The following is a 21,672-nucleotide window of genomic DNA, read 5'->3' on the forward strand; positions in this document are numbered from 1 at the left end:
GGGGGAGGCGCCGGTGGGGTCTGTTTCTTCCAGTTGCGACGGGGTTCTCGCGCTGAGCTCGCGATCCGAAAACATTTCCATCCCTCCTTTCCCAGAGAAGTCGGGAGGCCTGCGTCCTGACTCCTGGCCCTGGCTGGGCTCATCCTCTCGAACTCTGGCGGCGGCACCTCCCCAGAGCAAGCAGTGGGCTCTGGGGCTTGCTTCGGGAGTGGTGGGTGCAGGGCTCGTCCGGCGCGCCTACCGCTTGGCAGGTGGAACCTGGGGCGCGCCGTCTGCGGGTGCCGGCGTCCGGAGGCCCGGCTGGAAAGCCAGCTCACAGGAGTAGAGGAATGCCGGTTCTTGGCGGCTCATTTCTCTAATTGGCCAAACGGGCTCCTCTTTCACTTCCCCAGACGACTGCTGCCCCGCCCCGCCCCGCGGTAGAGTCTTCCTCAGTGCCTGGCAGGTATTGAATTGCTCCAGAAACAACCGTTAGCGGTTGTTGTTTTGTTTTGTTTTTTTCTGTTTATAGAAACCTAATATGTGCCAGCTACACAGTGCTTTATTTGATGCCCACGGAATCTTGCAAAGGGGGTGAATCCTTATCTTAATGATTGGGAAACTGAGGGACCCACAGGTCCCTCAGTCTGTGGGTCAAGGACCCAAAGCTACGGCAAGGTGGGACCTAGGTTTAACCTTTGTACGATTGTCACCCTCTTTTCATTTGTCAAGTTAATTTTAAAAATTTAAAGTGTATTCATTCATTCATTCATGGAGAAAACACTTCTCTGTCTGACCTGGAACGTTTTGGGAGGAGAGGTAGCTGGGTGAGGGGCCATACAGCGTGCGGATCAGAGGTTGGGAGCTCAGTCTGAATCCTGGCCTGCCACTCACCGCGAACGTGACCATGGGAATACTGTGCCTCAGTTTCCTATCTGCCAAGTGAGAATTATAATCATTCCTGCCTTTAGCTCCCTCCCAGGCTTGTGGTGAAGAGATGATGATGTGCTGTTCTCCAGGGTGGAAAGTTGCACAAAAAGTTGGTTATGATTCTCAGTGTCCACAAAAAAGAAGTGGTGGAGCAGGTAGAGGAGGGGCAGGAGGTCCCAGCTCTCCCCTGCTTCCTCCTGATACCTGCGTTATTGAATGCTGAGCTGTGCCTGGCTCTGTCATAAGTTCTTTGTATATGTTACCTTCTTTAACCTTCACTACAGTCCCATGATATGGGTGGCATCACTCATTTCACACATGAGAAAACCAGGCCTTGCGCCTAAATCACAAATCTGTTAGTAGCAGAGCAGAATTGGACGTCCATTGGCCTTCACAGTCCATGCTGTCAACCATGGTGCTCTCCTGAGCACGACCCGGGGACTCAGCCAGGTCCTTCATGTATTCCCAGGATCACGTTAGCAGTGAGTGGCAGGCCAGGGTTCAGACTGAGCTCCAAACCTCTGATCTGCACGCTGTATGACCCCTCGCCCAATATTCCCTCATCTTAGACTCCTTGAAGAGGAATAGCATGAGGATTACAAAATCAGCTCCGGAGATGGCTGTCTGAGTTCCGATCCTGACTTACCAATTATTAACCGTATGGTCTTGGACATTTGACTTACCACTTCCTCATCTGTAAAATGGGGGTAATAATAGTACTACAAATGTTTATTGTAAGCAATCCACCTTCAGCCTCTCATTTCATCCTCAGAGTAACCCTATGAGGTAGTAGTTACTAATGCCATTCTTTCCCCATGTATTTTAGGGATTAACTAAGATACTTAGGTGCTATAACAAAAAGATCCCTCAGTTGGAGTTTGTTCCTCTCTGGTAACTGTGTAGGGCAGGTTGTGCTCCATGGGGCCGTCCAGGGACCCAAGTGGGTGAGGCAGCTCCACCATCCGCAGCACTGGGGGCAGCTGCTCCATGTCCTTACCCACATGGTCAAATGTGGCTCACCATGGTGGGAGAGGGGAGAATGGATTTTGAGAGACAGCTCTTAGCCAGCCACAATAATGTATGCAAAAGTCTTATTATTCAGTAAGTTCTCAGTAAATCATGGCTATTATTACCTGAGTCCCCATCCTAGTGGGAAGGGTAGATTGTGAAAGCTGCTTATAGGAAGGAAAAGGGTAACAAGTCAATGCTTACAGCAAAAGGTGAGAATAGTGTAAAATATCACAGTACCCATATTTTCTCTAATTGGCATTTGCTCTAATTGGTCTTTTTATTCTTTATAAGTAGAGAGTTTATTGTGTATTATTATTTAGTCTTTTTTTTTTTTTTTTTGCGGTACACGGGCCTCTCACTGCTGTGGCCTCTCCCGTTGCGGAGCACAGGCTCCAGACGCGCAGGCTCAGCAGCCATGGCTCACGGGCCCAGCCGCTCCGCGGCATGTGGGATCTTCCCAGACCGGGGCACGAACCCGCGTCCCCTGCCTCCGCAGGCGGACTCTATTATTTAGTCTTAAGGAAACCTAGTGAAAGTGTTAAGTAGAAAACCCTAATGATCTCTCATTTCTCATTAGTCATTTCTAAGGTGAGGAAGCACTACCCTAATCGCCTTTAAGAGAGGAAAGCGGGACACCTAAGAAGAATTAGGTTTCCAGGACTCGTCCTGAAGCCATATTGAAGTTACAGAAACTTCATGGCTTAAGTCCCATGTTAGAGGGAGTTGAGGAAACCAAGATTCAGGCATCTGTGTTGGGGGATCTAAGACCCTGGATCTTTGAGTTATCTTGGGATAAAGGGAGAGAGGGTTTAAAATTTCAGAGTTGGAATGTTGAGCCTTGTGACTGACTTAATCTATGGATATAGGTACTGGGGATTTTTCCCCCCAATATATGAACTTTTAGGTTTTTTTTTTTTATTTTGGCTGCGTTGGGTCTTCGTTGCTGCACACGGGCTTTCTCTAGTTGTGGTGAGCGGGGGTTACTCTTCGTGGGGGTGCGCGGGCTTTTCATTGCAGTGGCTTCTCTTGTTGCAGAGCGTGGGCCCTAGGTGCATGGGCTTCAGTAGTTGCGGCGTGGGCTCAGTAGTTGTGGCATGTGGGCTCAGTAGTTGGGGCTCACGAGCTCAGTAGTGTGGCTTGTGGGCTCTAGAGCGCAAGCTCAGTAGTTGTGGTACATGGGCTCAGTAGTTGGGGCTCGTGGGCTCAGTAGTTGGGGCTCGCGGGCTCTAGAGCACAGACGCAGTAGTTGTGGCACATGTGCTTAGTTGCTCTGCAGCATATGGGATCTTCCCGGACCAGGGATCAAACCCTTGTCTCCTGCATTGGCAGGTGGATTCTTAACCACTGCACCACCAGGGAAGTCCCTTAGGTTCTTTTTTGACTTCACCTTATGAACATCATAATAACTAGCACTTTTATGCACCTACAGTATGCCATAGTGCTTTCCATGTATTAACTCTTTACGTTCCCACAACAACCCATTTTTCACGTGAGGAAACTGAGGCTCAGAAAGGGTAAGGATCTTGCCCAAAGACCCAGATGTTAAGGAACCAGAGACAAGATTCAAACCATGGCAGTCTGGCTCTGGATCCATGCTCTTAACAACAATAGGATGACACTAGTTATGCTTCATTATACAGAATTATATAAATCTAGGACCAAAAGTAATATTCTTCACCTGTCACCCAGATAGCATGAGTCTGTTTCCTGGGGGTTCTGATCATCTTTGCTTTTCCTTGCCTCTGGGTTTCCTGTCTATTGTGTCTGTATGACTCTTTTTCCATTAGCGTTTCTCTCCAGCTGTGGGCACAGTGATATGTTGTGTCTCTGTTGTTCTTTTTTTTTTTTTAATTAAAAAAATTTATTTTGCCCACACCATGTGGCATTGTAGGATCTTAGTTCCCTGACCAGGGATGGAACCTGAGCCGCCTGTAGTGGAAGTGTGGAGTCTCTAAGTCTGTTTTTCTGAAGGGGCCTTAGGCTGGGGGGGACACCTGATGGACAACAATCTTTATAAGGGACAAAGTGATATGTTAGAATGCTAGACACCTAAGGAAGTAGGGTTTTGTTTTTTTCAGGAAGTTATCCTTGTAACAGGGAAAGGGAAATTCAAATTGAAAGAGCGCTCAAGACCTTCCCAGCACGTAGAAAGTATAATTATATGAACTAGCATGGTTTGTTTAGGGACTGCTAAGTGGTTTATTATTTATGGAGTATAAAGTATGAGGGTGAGAGAAGGCCAGTGAGGGGTACACTTACAGTCATCGACAAGAATATTTTTGATGTCATGCTAAGCAGTTTGGGTATTAGGATCACTATGAAGAATGAAAGGTGCATCGGAGGGGCAGAAGTTGGGGCAAAGAGACTGGAGAAGACCCAGGTAAGAGCCCTGGTGGGAGATAATGAGGGTCTGGACCGGAGCAGGGGCAGTGTGAACAGGTAGGATGGGATAGTTTTAACCGGTGGAAATGATGGGTCCTCCAGGCCCTAAGGCATGAAGGAGAAGTGGGAAGGACCATGAGGGGCCCCCATGCCCTGCCCCTACCCCATATTTCTGGTTTGTGTGGATGGTGGTGCCCTAAACTCAGAAGCAGTTACACTCCAGGTAGGGCAGGCTTGGGACTTAGGTATTGAGATCCATTGGAGACTCTTAACGCAAATTCATTGTGGGAATTCCAGGTCGAGACATCCAATAGGCATTTGGGTAAATATGTATTGTTCAGGTAAGACACCTTCTTGTTTTTGTTTTTGTTTTTAATTTTCTTTACTAGTTTTATTTCAGAAGAAGCCAAGAAGTGGTATTACATTGGTACATTAATGATAGAGGCTTGATGGACCAAATTTGACACTTTTATCATTGTAATCATTGTTTTTGAATAGCTAGAAATGCTCATAATGTATATGTCTACACATTCCTATATATTTCTTTTTTTTTGAATGTTGGACCATAGTTTATTCCTGCAAGTCACATTGAAAAGAAAAAACAGCTAACATGGAGGTGGTGGGTGTATGCTGCTGTTAGAATCTTGCACCACTAAAGTTCTCCATGGCACAAATTATACCCCTTTTGTTGTCATAATAGATATACATAAATTTTTAAAATTTAGAAGTGCCAGTCTTTTTTTTTTTTAAACATCGTTATTGGAGTATAATTGCTTTACACTGTTGTGTTAGTTTCTGCTGTATAACAAAGTGAATCAGCTATATGTATACTTATATCCCCATACCTCCTCCCTGTTGCATCTCCCTCCCACCCCTCTAGAAGACACCTTCTTGTCAGCATGGATTGGGTGGTCAACCAGGGCTGCAGTCTAGACAATACGCACCATGTGGACAGATTGGGTGTGCCTTGGCAGCCATTCCAATCACACCTCAGCAGGGGCATTGCTGAATACTTTTTCCTCTCCCTGGGTCTTGCAAATATAAGACTTCTAAATTGATGTGTTATGTATATACAGAAAAGTGTGTACCTTAATCTACAACTTGATGAATCATCATAAAATGAACACATACGTGTTACCACCCCAGATCACGCCTTCTCACGGCCCCTTTCTCTCCCCCAAACTCACTGCGATCCTCACATCTAACACCATAGGTTAGTTTTGCCTGATTCTAAACTTTGTATAATTGGAGTAAAAACTCACGTACTCCCTGTCTGGCTTCTTTTGCTCAGCACTGTGTTTGTGAGATTCACCCATATCGTATGTCACAGTAGTTTGTGGACTTTCATTGCTGTGTAGTATGTCATGGCATGAATATTCCACATTTTATTCATTTACTGTCAACAGATATTTGGATTGTCTCCAGGTTGGGTTTATTATGAATAGTCTTTCTTGTATATGACTTTCGGGAGCTCATGTACACATTTCATTGGGTATTTTCCTAGGAAAGGAATTGCTCTGTTACCTGAATGTGCATGTGGTCAGCTGCCAAACAGTTTTGCAAAGTGGTTGTAATAAATTACACCCTCGCACGTTGTTTATGAGACTTCCAGTGGCTCCACAACAATTGTTAAGTATTTTGAATGTCAAACGTGTGTCAGCATATGGTTAAACCAGGGAATTCAATTTTTCGGAGCAGGAAGCTTACTTGCTTGCTTGCTTATTTATTTATTTATTTATTTACGGCTGTGTTGGGTCTTCTTTGCTGCGCGTGGGCTTTCTCTAGCTGTGGCGAGCGGGGGCTACTCTTCCTTGCGGTGCGTGGACTTCTCATTGCGCAGGCCTCTCTTCTTGCGGAGCACGGGCTCTAGGGCGCATGGGCTTCAGTAGTTGTGACATGTGGGCTCAGTAGTTGTGGCTTGTGGGCTCTAGAGCACAGACTCAGTAGTTGTGGCACATGGGCTTAGTTGATCTGCGGCATGTGGGATCTTCCCGGACCAGGGCTTGAACCCGTGTCCCCTGCATTGGCAGGCAGATTCTTAACCACTGCGCCACAAGGGAAGCCCCTTTCCTGGGAAGCTTTTTAAGCTTGTATAGAGTCCTAGATCCCACCTCAGGCCTCCTGAGGGTGGGGGAGAGAAGACAAATCCTAGCTTCAGAGGCCTGCCAGGGTAGGTGCTCTGTTGCGGGGACTGTGTGTGAATGGAGAATGAGAATAGAACACTTGTGTGACTCTGTAGAGAACTCTAGTGACAACTGTGCGGTTCAGGTTGGCTGGGGAAGGACCTGAGGCCAGGAAGGTGGTGACAAACTAGAGAAGCTGGTGGGATTCAAAGACTGGAGCCCTGGACGGTGCAGGAGGTGGGGTGAGTGGGAGGGACAGGGGGAGCTGGGAGGATGGGAGGCCGTGGTCAGAGAGCAAAATGTGAACTTTTCAGCAGTGGAGCTGCTCCAGGTGATGAGACTACTTAGGAACCAAACCCAAACGCCTTCAGGGGCGGGTAAACTTCAGACAAACAAAATCTGTCTGCTGCTTGCGGGGGCTGTGTCGTGCTTTGCAGTGTTGGAATTTGTGGGGTGGGGAGGAGTGGAAGACGTATAACCATGATGTATGTTACATTCTCAGTCATATTCATATAGGATGCCTCTTAGGTCCCAAACAGGATTTGGTCGCAAGAGGATCTGGTGCCCAAGTCTTTCATTGCCTCGGTGTCTGGCAGTTAGACACTGGCCCACCACAGACTCCACTCCGTAATGATCTGGACAGGGTGATTCTCCCTCTGTTCTAGACACCAGGAGCTTGCCTTTAGTGAAAGACTCCATGCTGCCCTTTTCCTCTGGCATCTCCCAGGCAGCATTTATAACTTTTACCATAATTTATATAACTAAACTCCTGCTGGAAGACATTTAAATTTCCAGTGTTTTCCAGTTACAGACTAAACTTGTACATTAACTTTGGGAGAGTTGATATCTTTATGATGTTGAGTACTTGTTACTCCAGGGAAGTAAAGAATAAAACTTACTCTCAAGGGCAGATGGTAATACCCATTAGTCTAATATCTTCTAGTGTAGTAGAGATGCTTAGGTGCTGGATTTTAAAAAAAGATTTAGTAAATCTGAACTCTTTTCTTAAGTAAGATTAGCTTTCCACTTTATTTACATGAGTAATTTGCTAAGCAAAGATTGACCAAATTTCAGGTCACTGTCGGTTTCAGTTTGTAAATTTGGAGACCCTACATTTACTTTTAAAATTTTGAATAAACTTTTAATTTTTGGATAATTTTAGAGTTACAAAATAGGTGCAAAGAGAGTAAGGAGTGTCCCTGTGTGACCCTCATCAAGTTTCCCCCATTGTTAACACTTTATATTACCATGGGATATTTGTCAAAACTGAGAAACAGACATTAGTACGTTACTATTAGCTAAACTCTAGACTTTGTATAGATTTCATCAGTTTTTCCAGGAATGTCCTCTTCCTGTTCTAGGATCCAATCCCAGGTACCACACTGCATTTAGTTGTCATGTTATCCCACTCTTCTCTGGTCTATGGCAATTTCTCAGTCTTTCCTTGTTTTTTATGACCTTGACACTCTTTAGGCGTATTGACCAGGCAACCTATAGAATGTCCCCCAATCTGGGATTATCTGTTGTTTTTCTTATGATTAAACTGGGGTTATGGTTTTTGGAAAGAAGGCCACAGAGGTGAAGTGCCTGTTCATCACATCATATGAGGGGGAATGTGATAATCCATACAACATCACTGAGGATGTTAACCTTCAACATCCGGTTAAGGTAGTGTTTGCCAGATTTCCCCACTGTGAAGTTTCCTTTTATCCTACTGTGTTCTTTGGAAATGAGTCACTAAGTCTAGCCAAGGGGGAAAGAGTGGGAATTAAGGTCCATCTTCTGTAGAGAGGGAATATCTACAGGTATTAGTTGGAATTCTACTGTAAGAAAGATTTGTTTCTTCTTTCTTTTTTCTCTATTTGTTCAGTCATTTTCTTATATAAGTATGGTGTATTTGTCAGGGTTCTCCAGAGAAACAGAATCAGTAAGAGATAGATAGATATAGATAAAGGTAAGAGGAAATTTATTATAGGAAGTAGTTCATGTGGTCCTGGAGGTGAGAAGTCCCACAGTGTGATGTCTGCAAGCTTGGGACCCAGTGCTATAATTCAGTCCAAGTCCAAAGGCCTGAGAACAAGAAGCTGATGGTGTAAGTCCTGGTCTCAGTCCAAATGCCCAAGAACCAGGAATAATGCCAGTGTCTTTGGAGAGCAGGAGAAGATGGATGTCTCAGCCCAAGCAGAGAGATCAAATTCGCCCTTCCTCCACCTTTTGTTCTATTCAGGCACTCAACAGATTGGATGATGCCCACCCCCATTGGTGAGGGCGATCTTCTTTACTCAGTCACATGCTAATTTCCTCCAGAGTCACCCTCACAGACACACCAGAAATAGTGTTTTATCAGATGTCTGGGGATCCCTTAGCCCAGTCAAGTTGACATGTAAAATTAAACATCATAGTATAGGACATCATATCATATGACATCATATCATATCATAAATCGTATATCCCAAAGTATTAAAAGGATTGTCAGTACAGGCTATTTTTCAACAGGTTAAAAAAAAAAATGACACGAATGCTCACTAGATCTGACTTGCCTTCTAAATGACGTAGTTGTGAATACATTTTATTCAAAAGCTATCAGCATGTGTACTGCTGGAGTTCAAATAATTTTAAATGTTGTGAAACTAATTCTATTGATGTAGCTAGTGGGTGAATGGCACTTTCACATTACGGTGCTACCTCAGGTTTTAGCTTGACATTTGGAAAGAGCTTGCTTTGGCTTAAGATAGACTGAATTTATCTCCCAGCTCTTAATTCTGTGCTCTGAGCAAGTCACTGGCCTTCCCTGAGCCTCAGTTTCCCTCTCTGTAAAATGGAAATAAAAACTACTTCATGGAATTCTTTAAAAATGTTTTATTTTATTTTATACTTTGGATTATACTGTGCTATTTATTTTGTTGCTCAGATTGTCTCAGCTTTGCCCTTTGGGAGCTCTTTCATACTGGTTCCTCTGTCCCCTTGACATGCCACCACGTTTTTTGTATTTTGAGTACTTCCTTACTTTCTGATACTGTAAGATGCTCCAGGCTTATTTTGTATTCTCCCTGTCCTGGTCTTAGAATCAGACATTTTTCCTGGTTCCTATTATTGGAGAATGATATTTAGAGCCCAAGATCTGGGCACCGATGTGCTTCTGCTATTGGGATATCATTGCTTTTAGGCCCTGTTGACAGATATATACACATATGTATACACACATATCTATAATTATTTCTGTGTTTATCCCTTTATCCAAGCTAAGGCATAATGGAGACCTTTCATATTTGCATATGTCTTTTTTTAGCCCATAGGCCAGATATAATAACTTGATTTTTTTTCTCTTTGCAGATACCAGATAGTCCTCTATTTTATATGTGCCTTCCAGAACATCTCTTGTGGTATCCATTACTTGGCTTCTGTGTTCTTGTCAGTGTCCCCACAGCATACTTGCAAGCCCCCAGGCAATGTGAGTCGGGTTCTTTTCCAAGATATCTCTAGTTGGAGGTTGGAGGACATCTGGACCCAGTTTTCCATCGGCCGTGAAGATCACATCATAGTGCAGCTACAGGACGGTGAGATTTGGGAGCTCACAAGCTGTCACAGGTTCCGGAGGGATGACAAGTCGAGTTTGAACTATGATTATAACGGCCATAAGAGTAGTTTCCCTTGCTTGGATGGCTACATCTATGACAAGAGCAAGTGGCGCAGCACCGTGGTGACTGAGTGGGATCTGGTGTGTAACCGAGAATGGTTTGGAAGGCTGATCCAGCCTACATTTATGCTTGGAGTCCTGCTGGGAGCCGTGATCTTCGGCTACCTTTCTGACAGGTAAAATGAAATGTTTAGTATTGTTACATCAGCGTAGGGTTCATTTTCCTATCTGATTTTCTTAGGGGACAGGGAATTATGTTCAAAACTGGAGTCATTTTCATACCTCCTATCTAAATTCCTTGCTGATCTGTTATTTAGAGACACAAAATAACGTAGCGTTTAGGGGATGGGTTCTGAAGACAGTCTGCCTGTGTTCTGCCATTTATTAGCTGTGGGACCTGGGTGAATTACCTAACATGTGTTTTAGAATCTCATGTGTAAGCTGGCAATGAAAATAATAGCGCTCACCTCAGAGGGTTATTGCAAAATTAATACAGAAAAAGTACCTTGGACACATAACCACTCAGTAGGTACCTATAACCACTCAGTAGTGAATTTTTTTTCTTTCAATAGATTTGCTTTTTAGGAGGATAGTCTGGTCCTAAGCAATAATATCTATGAAATTGTGTGATATACCAGCCATATTTTTAAGAAATACACATTAAAATGAATATGTAGCTCTTAAAATAAAGCAAAGTTCATCTCCATATGGACATGGACCACACTTTTTATATCTGTCCTAAAGTACAGAGATGAACTTATTTATTTAAGTTCATCCCCATAGTTGTGAGTTTTACAGGTATGTGCTGGGCACTGGGAACCTAAAAACAACTGCTTAGGTCAGAAATCCCTGCCCTCAGGGTGTGCTAGTCAAATGGGGCCAACAAACACGTCCAAATAAAAATTATAGGGCTTTGTTTTGTCCAGGGCCATACTAGAAGTAAAAGCAATGGAGGCAAAGACTGTGGAAGCCTAAAGGGAGGAGTACCCAGGTCTTTCCCCGCCAACACACACATCCCCTCCAGGAGGTGGCATTTGAATAATAAAACTGGAGCAGAAGTGGAGTCTAGTTATTATTTGGTGATTGAAGTTATGTTTCAGTGTTTAAGAATCTTCTGCTTCATAACTGTCTTCCTGGGAAGTGTGGAAGTTAGGGTGTCAGTGGGGAGAAGAACAAAATAGGAGATGAAGAGGTAGATATTCCCTTTTGGTAAGTCTGTCAGTGGAGGAACTGCAAGATGCAAGGTGGCTACCAGCGTGATGGGGTCCAGAGAAGGTTCTTGTCTTTGACTGGAAGAGACTTAAACTGAAAGGGAGAAGTCAGAGGAGAGCGAAAGACAGAGGAAAAAGAAGTAATTGGTAGAATAAGACCTCAGAGGAGGTGGGAAGGGACATGATCCTATACAAAGACTGCAAAATGGTATTTGGAGAGAAAAGGGTGTGTGTCTCTGGAGAGGAGGAAAGAAGAGAAGCCTGAAGGCAGATGCAGGTCATGTTGGCAGGTGGGCAGACCAGGAACTTGTGGGGCTTTCTCCTTGATGGTCTCTGTTCTCTGCAGGAGAGGGCTGCTCATCTGCTGAGAGTGAAGACTTTGTGGGTGGTACAGGGGGTTGATTAGGGATGGATGAAGAATAGTTTTAAATGGCATTCAGGGCTCAAATGAGATTGGGAACATTTATGTGCAGGGCCCACAATCCCGACTAATGCATGTGGGAGCAGAGAAGGCTGAGGCCATAAAAGTGACAGTTTCCAGTTTGCTTGCATACCCTCTGCTGCACTGGGCAAGCCTGTTTGTTGGAATCTTAGGACTGTATTTTTTTTGCCTTACAATTATCTGTCAGGGACATCTCACAGGGAGAAAATATCTGCAAATCACATGTCTAATGATAGTCTAGTATCTAGAATATATAAAGAACACTTATAACTCAACAGTAAGAAGACAAATAACCCAATTTAAAAACGGACAGATGATCTGGAGAGATATTTTGCCAAAGAATATATACAAATGGCCAAAAAACACATATAAAAATGCTCAACATCATTAATCATTAGGAAAACGTAAATCAATGCCACAGTGGGATAACCTCTGCTCACTAGAATGGCTATAATCAAAAAGACAGGCAACCACAAGTGTTGCCAAGGATGTGGAGAAATTGGTGGGATTGTAAAACTGGGGCAGCCATCCTAGAAAACAGTTTGGCAGTCCCTCAAAACATTAAACATAAAGTAGCTTATGACCCAGCAATTCCACCCCTAGGTATATATCCAAGAGAATTGCAACATAACTTTACACAAAATCTTGTTCGCAAATATTAATGGCAGCATTATTCATAATAGCCCAAAAAGTGGAAACAATCCAGGTGTCCATCAACTGATGAATGGATGAACAAAAGGTGGTATTAGCCATGCAATGGAATGTTATTTAGTCATAAAAAGGAATGAAGGACTCTAACATGGATGAAGATTGAAAACATAATGCTTAGTGAAATAAGCCAGGTTATATACTGGGCAACTCCATTTATGTATAGAGTCCAGAATAGGCAACTATGTAAAAACAGAAAGCAGATTAGGGGCTGCCAGGGGCTAGAGGGAGCAGAGCATGGGGAATGATGACTCCTGGGTGCGGTTTCTTTTTGGAGTGGTGAAAATGCCTTGGAACTAGATAGTAGTAAGAGTTGCGCAACTCTGTGAATACACTAAAAGCCACTGAATTGTGTACTTTAAAAGGTTGAACTTTATGGCATGTGAATTACATCTCATGTTTTTTTAAGTCTGCAGGCATATAATTGTTATTTGTTTGCTTTTTAGGCAAAGAAATGCACTTCCCAATTATGAAAATATAGGGCAAGTAAGCAGCTTATTCTAGTAGCAGAATGTAGCAAGACTTCTGTTTTTAGAGGGCCTTAGTAAGAGTTGTCTCCCCTTGGTGGGCTGAGCCAGCCCAACAGAGAAGATGATCCAACAGGTCACAGAGCAGGTCCTGACAGGGAAAGGACAAATCTTCCCTCTCCTTGCTCCCAATCTCAGGTTAGGTGGTCCTTTGGGGACCACCCAGAGAGATCGAGGGTGTATATGAGCAGATCAGGTGGAGACCAGTCCACTGAAAAACTGGCCTCTTGAAGAAATCATGTGTTAACTCACGATCTGCTCAAAATAAATGAATGAGTAACAACAATCAAATATTGATACATAAGCTACTAAAATATAGGTAGCACTTATCTTTCATGAATTAGGGTGGATGTTTTCAACTGTTGCAGCCACACCTTGCTCCTTCCTCTGTGTAATTCTTATTTTTCAGGGCAGGAAGACGACTTGTCCTGTGGGCCACGAGCACTGGTGTATTTTTGTTTGGCATAGCAGCGGCATTCACGTTTGATTATTACAGCTTCATAGTCGCACGCTTCCTTCTTGCTATCGTGAGTTGGGTTATTGTTGTTGTTTGTTTTGTTTTGTTTTGTTTTGCCTCTTTAATTCCACTGCAGGACTTTTATATTCAACCTTAACTCTCTTAGTCTTGTTCATTTAGAATCTAGTGAGAGAGATCAAGGACTAATCTTTGTTCACTCCACCGCAGAAGTCTTCCTGTAGAATATTAGTGTCCTATGCTTAGAATGAAACTCATTAAAATGAAAAATTGTTGCTTAGTAGGCAGAAACTTTACATTTGACTCAATGCCTGACAGGTAATCCACATTCCATGATTGCTAACAGCAAGGATTTGTGGAACATCACCTCCACTTGGCATTGTACTGGGGATTCTAGCCGATACTCTAAAGCAAAAGAGAGAGAGGAGACAGGGAGAACAAGAGGGAGAGAGGAAGGCATAAGGGGAAAGAAAGAAAAAAAAGTCATCATTTGTAGCCATTACAAATAATCGCTACAAATTGTTTTACTTCTGAGCAATTGTATGGGTCTAGTCAGGCTTTGTATGCATGAGCCAAACAGAAGGTTCAGTTGTATTGTTAAGAAAGTCATTTGTATAATGTGCAGGAAGAATGAGAACAAGAAAGCATCGGGCATTTCTGTTATGGGGAACAGGGGAGTAGAGTGGAAAGGGCATGAGTTTGAATCCCAGCTTTGTCATGTATTGGCTTCTCAACTGTATGACCTTGGGCAAACACCTTATCCTCTTCAAACCTTAATTTCTGATCTATAAACTGTAGAAAATAATACCTGCTTCACTGGGCTGTTACCAGGATTCATGTAAGCATCCACAGTTCAGTACCTGGCACGGACTTGGCACTCCCTACAAGGGTGCTATTACTGGAAGTGGACCAGAGAGTGAGGAAGCTGTTTGCACACTTGGTGAGGCTTCCAGACAGCTTCCAAACTACCAAACAACAGCAGCAGTGGTTCTGTTTGGAGGTCACTGGTCAAGGATAACCAGGTGAAGTTTTATCTTCAGGGAGAGCTTGTGATCTTGCTGAACACAGAGCAGGGCATGCATCCCCTCTCACCAGAATGGATGATCCAAGGGTCTGGAGAGAAGCCAAGGACTTCAGTCTCAGAAGAAGAGGTCACTGCACCCCCTCAGAGGGCAAGGTGGTGTATTCTCTTTTGGAGTCTTCATCAATGGCTGGGAAGTGTTCCTAGAAGGCCACACAGATGGCCAAGGATAGGAGGATGCATTAAAAAAAATTTAGGAGAATTGAAGGTGTTGCATCTTAAAAAAATGTATATATATCTAGGTATGTAGAGAGTTTTTAATACAAAAGATAACAACCAGCGGTTCTGTCTCCACTGAGGATGGAATAAGAGGAAATGGCTCTGTAGCTACAGAGTGAGATTTGATAAGAGACCTTCTGGTGAGAATGATGGTACAACAGAGGCACAGACAGGACTTGAGAGGGTGTGGAGCCCTCTTTTGGAAGATTTAAGAGGATAATTCTAAAAATATCTGTTTCAGTCTTGCAAAATACCATGAGTTGATTTCCAGAGCCAAGAAAATGAGACAGGCCACCCATAGAATACATCTGTAAAATGTGGCCTTAATTTTCTGTGGCTCCTTCCTTTGGTTTTTATAGGAAATGTATTTGTGATACAATTTTGAGTAGGGAAGATGCAGGCAGATTCATTCACTCAGCACATTTATGGATCTGCCTACAGAGTGTAATGCTAAGTAAACCTGACCAGGCTGTTTCAGTATCCCTACATCGTAGGGCAAGTCAAGACACTGACGGGCCGTTTTAAAAACCCATACAATGTTGACGATGGAGGACTAACAGTGGAGGGGGTCCCGCAGCGGGGGATGGGATGGAGAGTCTGGAGAGTCAGGGGCCTTTTAGTCTGAGGGGTGGATGAGAGAAGAACCTTCCAGGCAGAGGCAGCAACAAGTGAGAAGGCCCTGAGACGTGAAGAAACTGAAGGTCCCGATGCCTGGAGAATAGAGAGGAGGTGAAATGCATGATAAGGCTGAAGGAGAGAGAGAGGACGAGGCAGGGCCTTGTAGGATGACAGTTTGCCTGGTTTCATAAAGGCAATGGGAATTCCCTGAAGGAGTTCAGTGAATTCAGGGGTGAAGTGGTCATTTTGGCTGCTATGTTCGGGGTGGGGTCAGGGTAGATGTGAAGAATAGAGTGTTATTAGTAGAGGTGACAGGTATGAATGGTGTCAAGGAGGCTTCTGGAATTATTTAGGCAGTTGTGCAATGGATTGTTTGAACCCAGTGACAGAAGTAACCAGTAGGAAGTGGGAGTGAACACAAAAAGAACTGGCATGAAGAAAACATTTTGGGGACTGATGTTATAACTTACTTTAATGGGGAAATGTGTAGTATTTGAAGGTTTAAATTTACCAAACAACTGGATTCTTCAGTATGGGAGTCCTCATTATCAGGGTTCGTTATTGAGTCTTGCAATTACAAGGTTTTGTGGGGAAATAAAAGCTGTTGCCACAAAATATGAAACTGACCATTAGTACAATAGTCCCCATCAAGCACCTCTCTGCTTACTGCTAGTAGGCTAGCCTCTTTGCGACTCTGACGCAAAGTGAAATTGCAGATCTTACAAAAGATTCTAGATTACAGAAAGTCTTTGAAAGCAGTGGGGGGAAACTGCCTGAATCCTACACAGATCCCTTGACCAATTGGGATCTGGCAGAGATAAACCAGTTAACTTTTTTTTTTTAATTAATTTTTATTGGAGTATAGTTGATTTACAATGCTGTGTTAGTTTCTGTCGTACAGCAAAGTGAATCAATTATACATACACATATATCTACTCTTTTTTAGATTCTTTTCCCATATAGAAACCAGTTAACTTTTGAAGAAATTAACATCCACAAGGATAATGACAAGATGAGCCTTCAAAAGAGTATGATTCAAATATCAAAGGATTAAGAGAGGCCTTTGGAGAAATCAGTGGCACTCTAGAATAATTTTGCAAAAATTAATTTTACGATTTGTTTTATAAAAGTCAAATGTGAAATAATTTTGTAGGAAAAATTCTAATCCTTTCACCACCACCCCCCTCCACACACACACAAAAAAATCCATCATTTGTTTCATTCTTTGTTTATTCCATGAGGGGTCACATATTGTTATTATAATCTAAATTTTGTTAAATTAAAGATAGGCCTATTTTGGGGGGCTTCCCTGGTGGTGCAGTGGTTAAGAATCTGCCTGCCAATGCAGGGGACACGGGTATGATCCCTGGTCCGGGAAGATCCCACATGCCGCGGAGCAACTAAGCCCATGTGCCACAACTACTGAAGCCTGCACTCTAGAGCCCGTGAACGACAACTACTGAACCGGGTGGCTAGAGCCAGTGCTCTGCAACAAGAGGAGCCACCACAATGAGAAGCCCGTGCACCGCAACAAAGAGTAGCCCCCCCCCCCCGGCTCACTGCAACTAGAGAAAGCCCACACACAGCAACAAAGACTCAATGCAGCCATAAATAAATAAATTTATTTATTTATTAAAAAAAAAAGATAGGCTTATTTTCAAAATAAAGTTTTTTCCCCCATTTTTTTTATTGTGGTAAAATACACATAACAATATTTACCATCTTAACTATTTTTTTTTCTTTTTTCTTTTTTGTGGTATGCGGGCCTCTCACTGTTGTGGCCTCTCCCGTTGGGGAGCACAGGCTCCGGACGCACAGGCTCAGCGGCCATGGCTCACGGGCCCAGCCGCTCCACGGCATGTGGGATCTTCCCGGACCGGGGCACGAACCCGTGTCCCCTGCATCGGCAGGCGGACTCTCAACCACTGCGCCACCAGGGAAGCCCCAATCTTAACTATTTTTAAGTGCATATGGTTCAGTACATATTAAGTACATTTATATTGTTGTGCAAGCATCACCACTATCCATCTCCAGAACTCTTTTCATCTTGCAAATCTGAAACTCTATATTCATTAAACAATAACTCCCCATTCCCTCTTCCCCCCCGACCCCTAGCAACCACCATCCTGCTTTCTGTCTTATGAATTTGACTGCTCTAGGTACCTCATAAAAATGGAATCACATAGTATTTGTCTTTTTGGAGTTAGCTTATTTCACTTGGTATAATGTCCTCAGAGTTCATTCATGTTGGAGCATATGTCAGAATATTCCTTTTTTAAAGCTAAGTAATACTCCATTGTATGTATATACCACATTTTGCTTATCCATTCATCTGTTGATGGATGCTTGGCTTGCTTCCACATTTTAGCTACTGTGAATAATGCTGTTATGAACATGGGTATAAAAATATTTCTTTGAGATCTCACTTTCAGTTCTTTTGGGTATATTCCCAAAATAGGATTGTTGGATCATATGGTAATGATATTCTTAATTTTTTGAGGAATTCCCATACTGTTTTCCATAGCAGCTGTACCATTTTACATTCCTACCAATAGTGCATATGGGTTCTGATTTCTCCACATACTCACCAACACTTGTTATTTTTTGTTTGTTTGTTTTCTTGATACTATCCATCCTAATGGCCATGAGGTGGCATCTCACTGTGATTTTGATTTGCATTTCCCTAATGATTAGTAATGCTGAGCATCTTTTTGTGTGCTATTTGCCATTCCTGTATTTTCTTTGAAAAAATCCATTTTTGAATTTGATTGTTTGTTTGGTTAGCAGACGTTTGGTCCTGTCCAAAGCATCCATAAAACATTTGGTCCAGGCCAAAAGGTACTTGATATTTGGTCCTGTCCAAAACCATTTGACATAGACCAAATATGCTCGTGGATGTTTTGGATAGGAGCAAATTTCAAGGACCTTTTGGTGTGGACCAAATGTTTTGTGGATGTTTCTGACAGAACCAAATATCCTGTGAGGGTTTGTTTTATTGTTGAGTTTTAGGAGTTCTCTACATACTCTGGATGTTAGTCTCCTATCAGATACATGATTTGCATATATCTCATTCCGTAAGTTGGCTTTTCACTCTGGTGATAGTGCCCTTTGATGCACAGAAATTCTGAATTTCCCTGAAGTGCAGTTTGTCTGGTTGTTTTGTTGTTATTGCTATTGCCTGTCAAAATGAAGTTTTTATCAAATCTTTTTTCTTCTCACTAGTTACCATAAATTGTCCCCATTTAAAATTTAGGATTTGATAATAAGGCTCTTCTCTATATAGATGAATTGATACACACATTTGCAAGGAGCTGAGACATAAATTCACACTGTAAAGGAATATTTAAATGAAGCAAAAGGCAGTGTCTAACATTTATATCATGCATAACCACTCAAGTTTTGCCATTTGGGGTGGACAGGGTGTGGGAAGATGAAAGGACCCATTTAAAGAAGAAGGATGGATCGGATTAAACGCCATTGTATAAACATGATACGGGTTTCAGAAAACAATGCTTTGTCATTTTCTTTCTTGCCTATGTGTGATTTGCAGAGAGATTTGACTCCTTAGTAGTTATGTGTGTGACCTTAAATCTGGACCACCCTCCCTGCTTTGTTTTGCAGTCTGGAAGTGGCTATCTCGTGGTGGTGTTTGTCTATGTGACAGAATTTGTCGGCATGAAGTCTCGGACGTGGGCATCCATCCACTTGCATTCCTTTTTTGCTTTTGGAACCATGGTGGTGGCTTTGACGGGCTACTTGGTCAGGACCTGGTGGATCTATCAGATAGTCCTCTCCACAGTGACTGTCCCCTTTGTCCTGTGCTGTTGGATGCTCCCAGAGACACCTTTTTGGCTTCTCTCAGAGGGAAAATATGAAGAAGCACAAAAAGTAATTGATACGATGGCCAAGTGGAATAGGACGAGATCCTGTAAACTGTCAGAACTTTTATCACTGGATCACAATGGTTCTGCTGGTAATAAGTCCTCTCAAGTTGAGAAGCACACCCTATCAGATCTGTTTTATGACTGGAGTATTGGAACAAGGACACTTATTGTTTGGCTGATTTGGTTCACGGGGTGTTTTGGGTTCTACACCTTCTCCTTGAATTCTGTTAATTTGGGAGGCAACGAATATTTAAATCTCTTCCTCATGGGTAAGTGGTTAAATTACATTTAAGTTGTAGCCATGAAGTGAAATTTCTACCAAGTTTTGAGAATGTTTCTATTGTCTTTTTTTCTACCAGGAACAATACTGCCAACTACATGATTATGGTCTCTTTTAGTGTTACACATGTATATATTCTCTTTTTAAAAAATGCAAACAGAAGACTTGAGTCCCTTCTTCCTCTTCTGCCTCTTCTCCTTGTTTGCTTCCTTTCTTTAAGCCCATTGCCATCTCAGAACTATCTTTCAGAGGTAACTTCTATAAACTTTGGCTTGTACTTTCAGATCGCTTTTTATGCATCTCCATACATTTGTGCAGATAAACGTTTTATATTTTAACATAAATGAGATTATTCACTACATACTGTTCTTTGCAAGTTGCATTCCTTTTAATATTTAACATGTCTTGGAGATCTTCTGGTATCTTTCTACCTTCGAATGTCCTTAATTTAGGAATTTTAGTCAGTAAAATAACCTAAATACATACAACTGTAACTTATGTTGTCATGCTTCTTTTAATTCAGTAGCAGGTTAAAATAGCTTCAGATACTGCTGTGATAGCTTGAGGCGTGACTCCTAGGGTAAACCAAATTCACACCAGACACGAGAGAATTATCAGAAATGCATTTGTCCAGCTGGTTACTTCCGTGTAGGCTGCTTGTATTTGATATTATCCCCAGAAAAGTTTGCTTTAAAATTTTTATACATAGCTAACATCCCTTCTCATTAAAGTGTTCTAATGAGACACTGTTTTTGTTTATTATAGCTCAGCAGAAATTATGAGAGAAGTAATTTTAAGAAAAAAACTTTACTCTTTCTTTGGGCAGACCAACAAGTTTGTAAAAAGAGACTATCTTGACTTCAAACACATTCTATGTGTCAATTGGAGAAAGGATGCAGTATTCGTAGAACAGAGCAGCAAATGATAGGAGAATGAAGTAGGGTGGGGTGTGGCATGGGGAAGCTTAGGAGTGCTGGAGTTTTCGATCTTTATGCTATAGTCTTAATTTTGATGGAGATGTAAATTCTCAAGAAACCGGGCAATCTCGTAAATATAAAAATCTTTCCGAGAAAAATACCATGGTTTTATAGTCTCCACCGCCTTTGATTTTTCATGTCATTATCCTTGCCAGCAGCCCTCTGCCTGAGAGGTGATTCTAGTCAACACTTCCGTGCTGTGAAATTTTTGCACAAGTTTTCATCTCCTGAGATGGTTTGGTGCTGGTGGGAATTTCAGCTTAGGTTTTGTGCTACTTGCAGGTGATAAGCGCTACAGTAGCCTGAAGACATATCTTTGAGGTTATGTGGAGACAGGAGCAGAATGGGGTTATACATTATAAAGTAAAGAAGATAAGGGCACATGGTCCTAATCCCAGACAGATTGGGCCTCATTGGTTGCACCATTTCTATCCCAGACATAGTCAAGTCAAAATTTAGATGCAGCATCTATACAACAACTCAAGAAACATCAAGGTGGAATGTACTTTAAAAGGTCTCTTCAGCTGTTTCCCAGTTGCTGTGCAGCTTTGCTAGACTCCAGGAAGTCGGTTGCTGGCCTTGCACACAGTGCTGTAGAGAGGGGAGCCCTGAGTCAGACGTGGAGGGAACCAGACATGAGGGAGGGAGGTTGCAGGAAAGGGGCCTTGGTTCCCAAAGACCAGTCCCTGAGCTGTCACTTACTCACTGGGCTCAAGTCATTTAATCTGAGTTGGAAAGTGGGGGTAATAATCCAGGCTTATTCCCGTGAGGTTCTCATGGGAATCATTGATTTATTTGACCTTGAAAAGTGTTTGATAAACAAACAAGCAAAATAAAGAGTAGAGTAATAGATGTACCTACTGTTCGGGCCTGGAGGCATGGACCCTACAGCAGGGTCCGTGAAAGGGAGGCCTTTTCTCTGGAGTTGTTTATTTTCCATGTTAATGAAAAGGAGGGAGGCTGTCTCTCCAATGGGGCTCAGAATGTTATTTTTTTGTCTTTGCCCAGCCATTTTTTTTGGTTTTTTTTTCTGAGCAGCTGCAACTGAGTTTAATTTCTGATGTACTGCTAAGAATATTAACTCAGAAAATATGTGTCCACCTGCAGAGATATGTTCCCAAAATTGTAAGAGACATGTAGACCCAGACCTGCCGGTCCAGGTGCTTGCAGCATTCTGTAGTTGAATGG

At 42.7% G+C, this 21,672-nt stretch overlaps 1 protein-coding gene across 1 annotated transcript in view; it reads left to right on the plus strand.

The window, feature by feature from the left end:
• The window catches only part of SLC22A16 (solute carrier family 22 member 16), a 33,423-nt gene that overhangs the window by 286 nt on the left and 11,465 nt on the right, over positions 1–21,672 (plus strand). Inside the window, exons 2-4 of the mRNA XM_024740938.1 lie at positions 9,759–10,238; positions 13,360–13,477; positions 18,965–19,496. Of these exons, the coding sequence (XP_024596706.1) occupies positions 9,759–10,238; positions 13,360–13,477; positions 18,965–19,496 (1,130 nt within the window). The remainder of the gene's footprint in view (positions 1–9,758; positions 10,239–13,359; positions 13,478–18,964; positions 19,497–21,672) is intronic.

This window comes from Neophocaena asiaeorientalis, unplaced genomic scaffold (assembly GCF_003031525.2).
Source record: "Neophocaena asiaeorientalis asiaeorientalis breed wild unplaced genomic scaffold, Neophocaena_asiaeorientalis_V1.1 scaffold203, whole genome shotgun sequence".
NCBI lineage: Eukaryota > Metazoa > Chordata > Mammalia > Artiodactyla > Phocoenidae > Neophocaena > Neophocaena asiaeorientalis.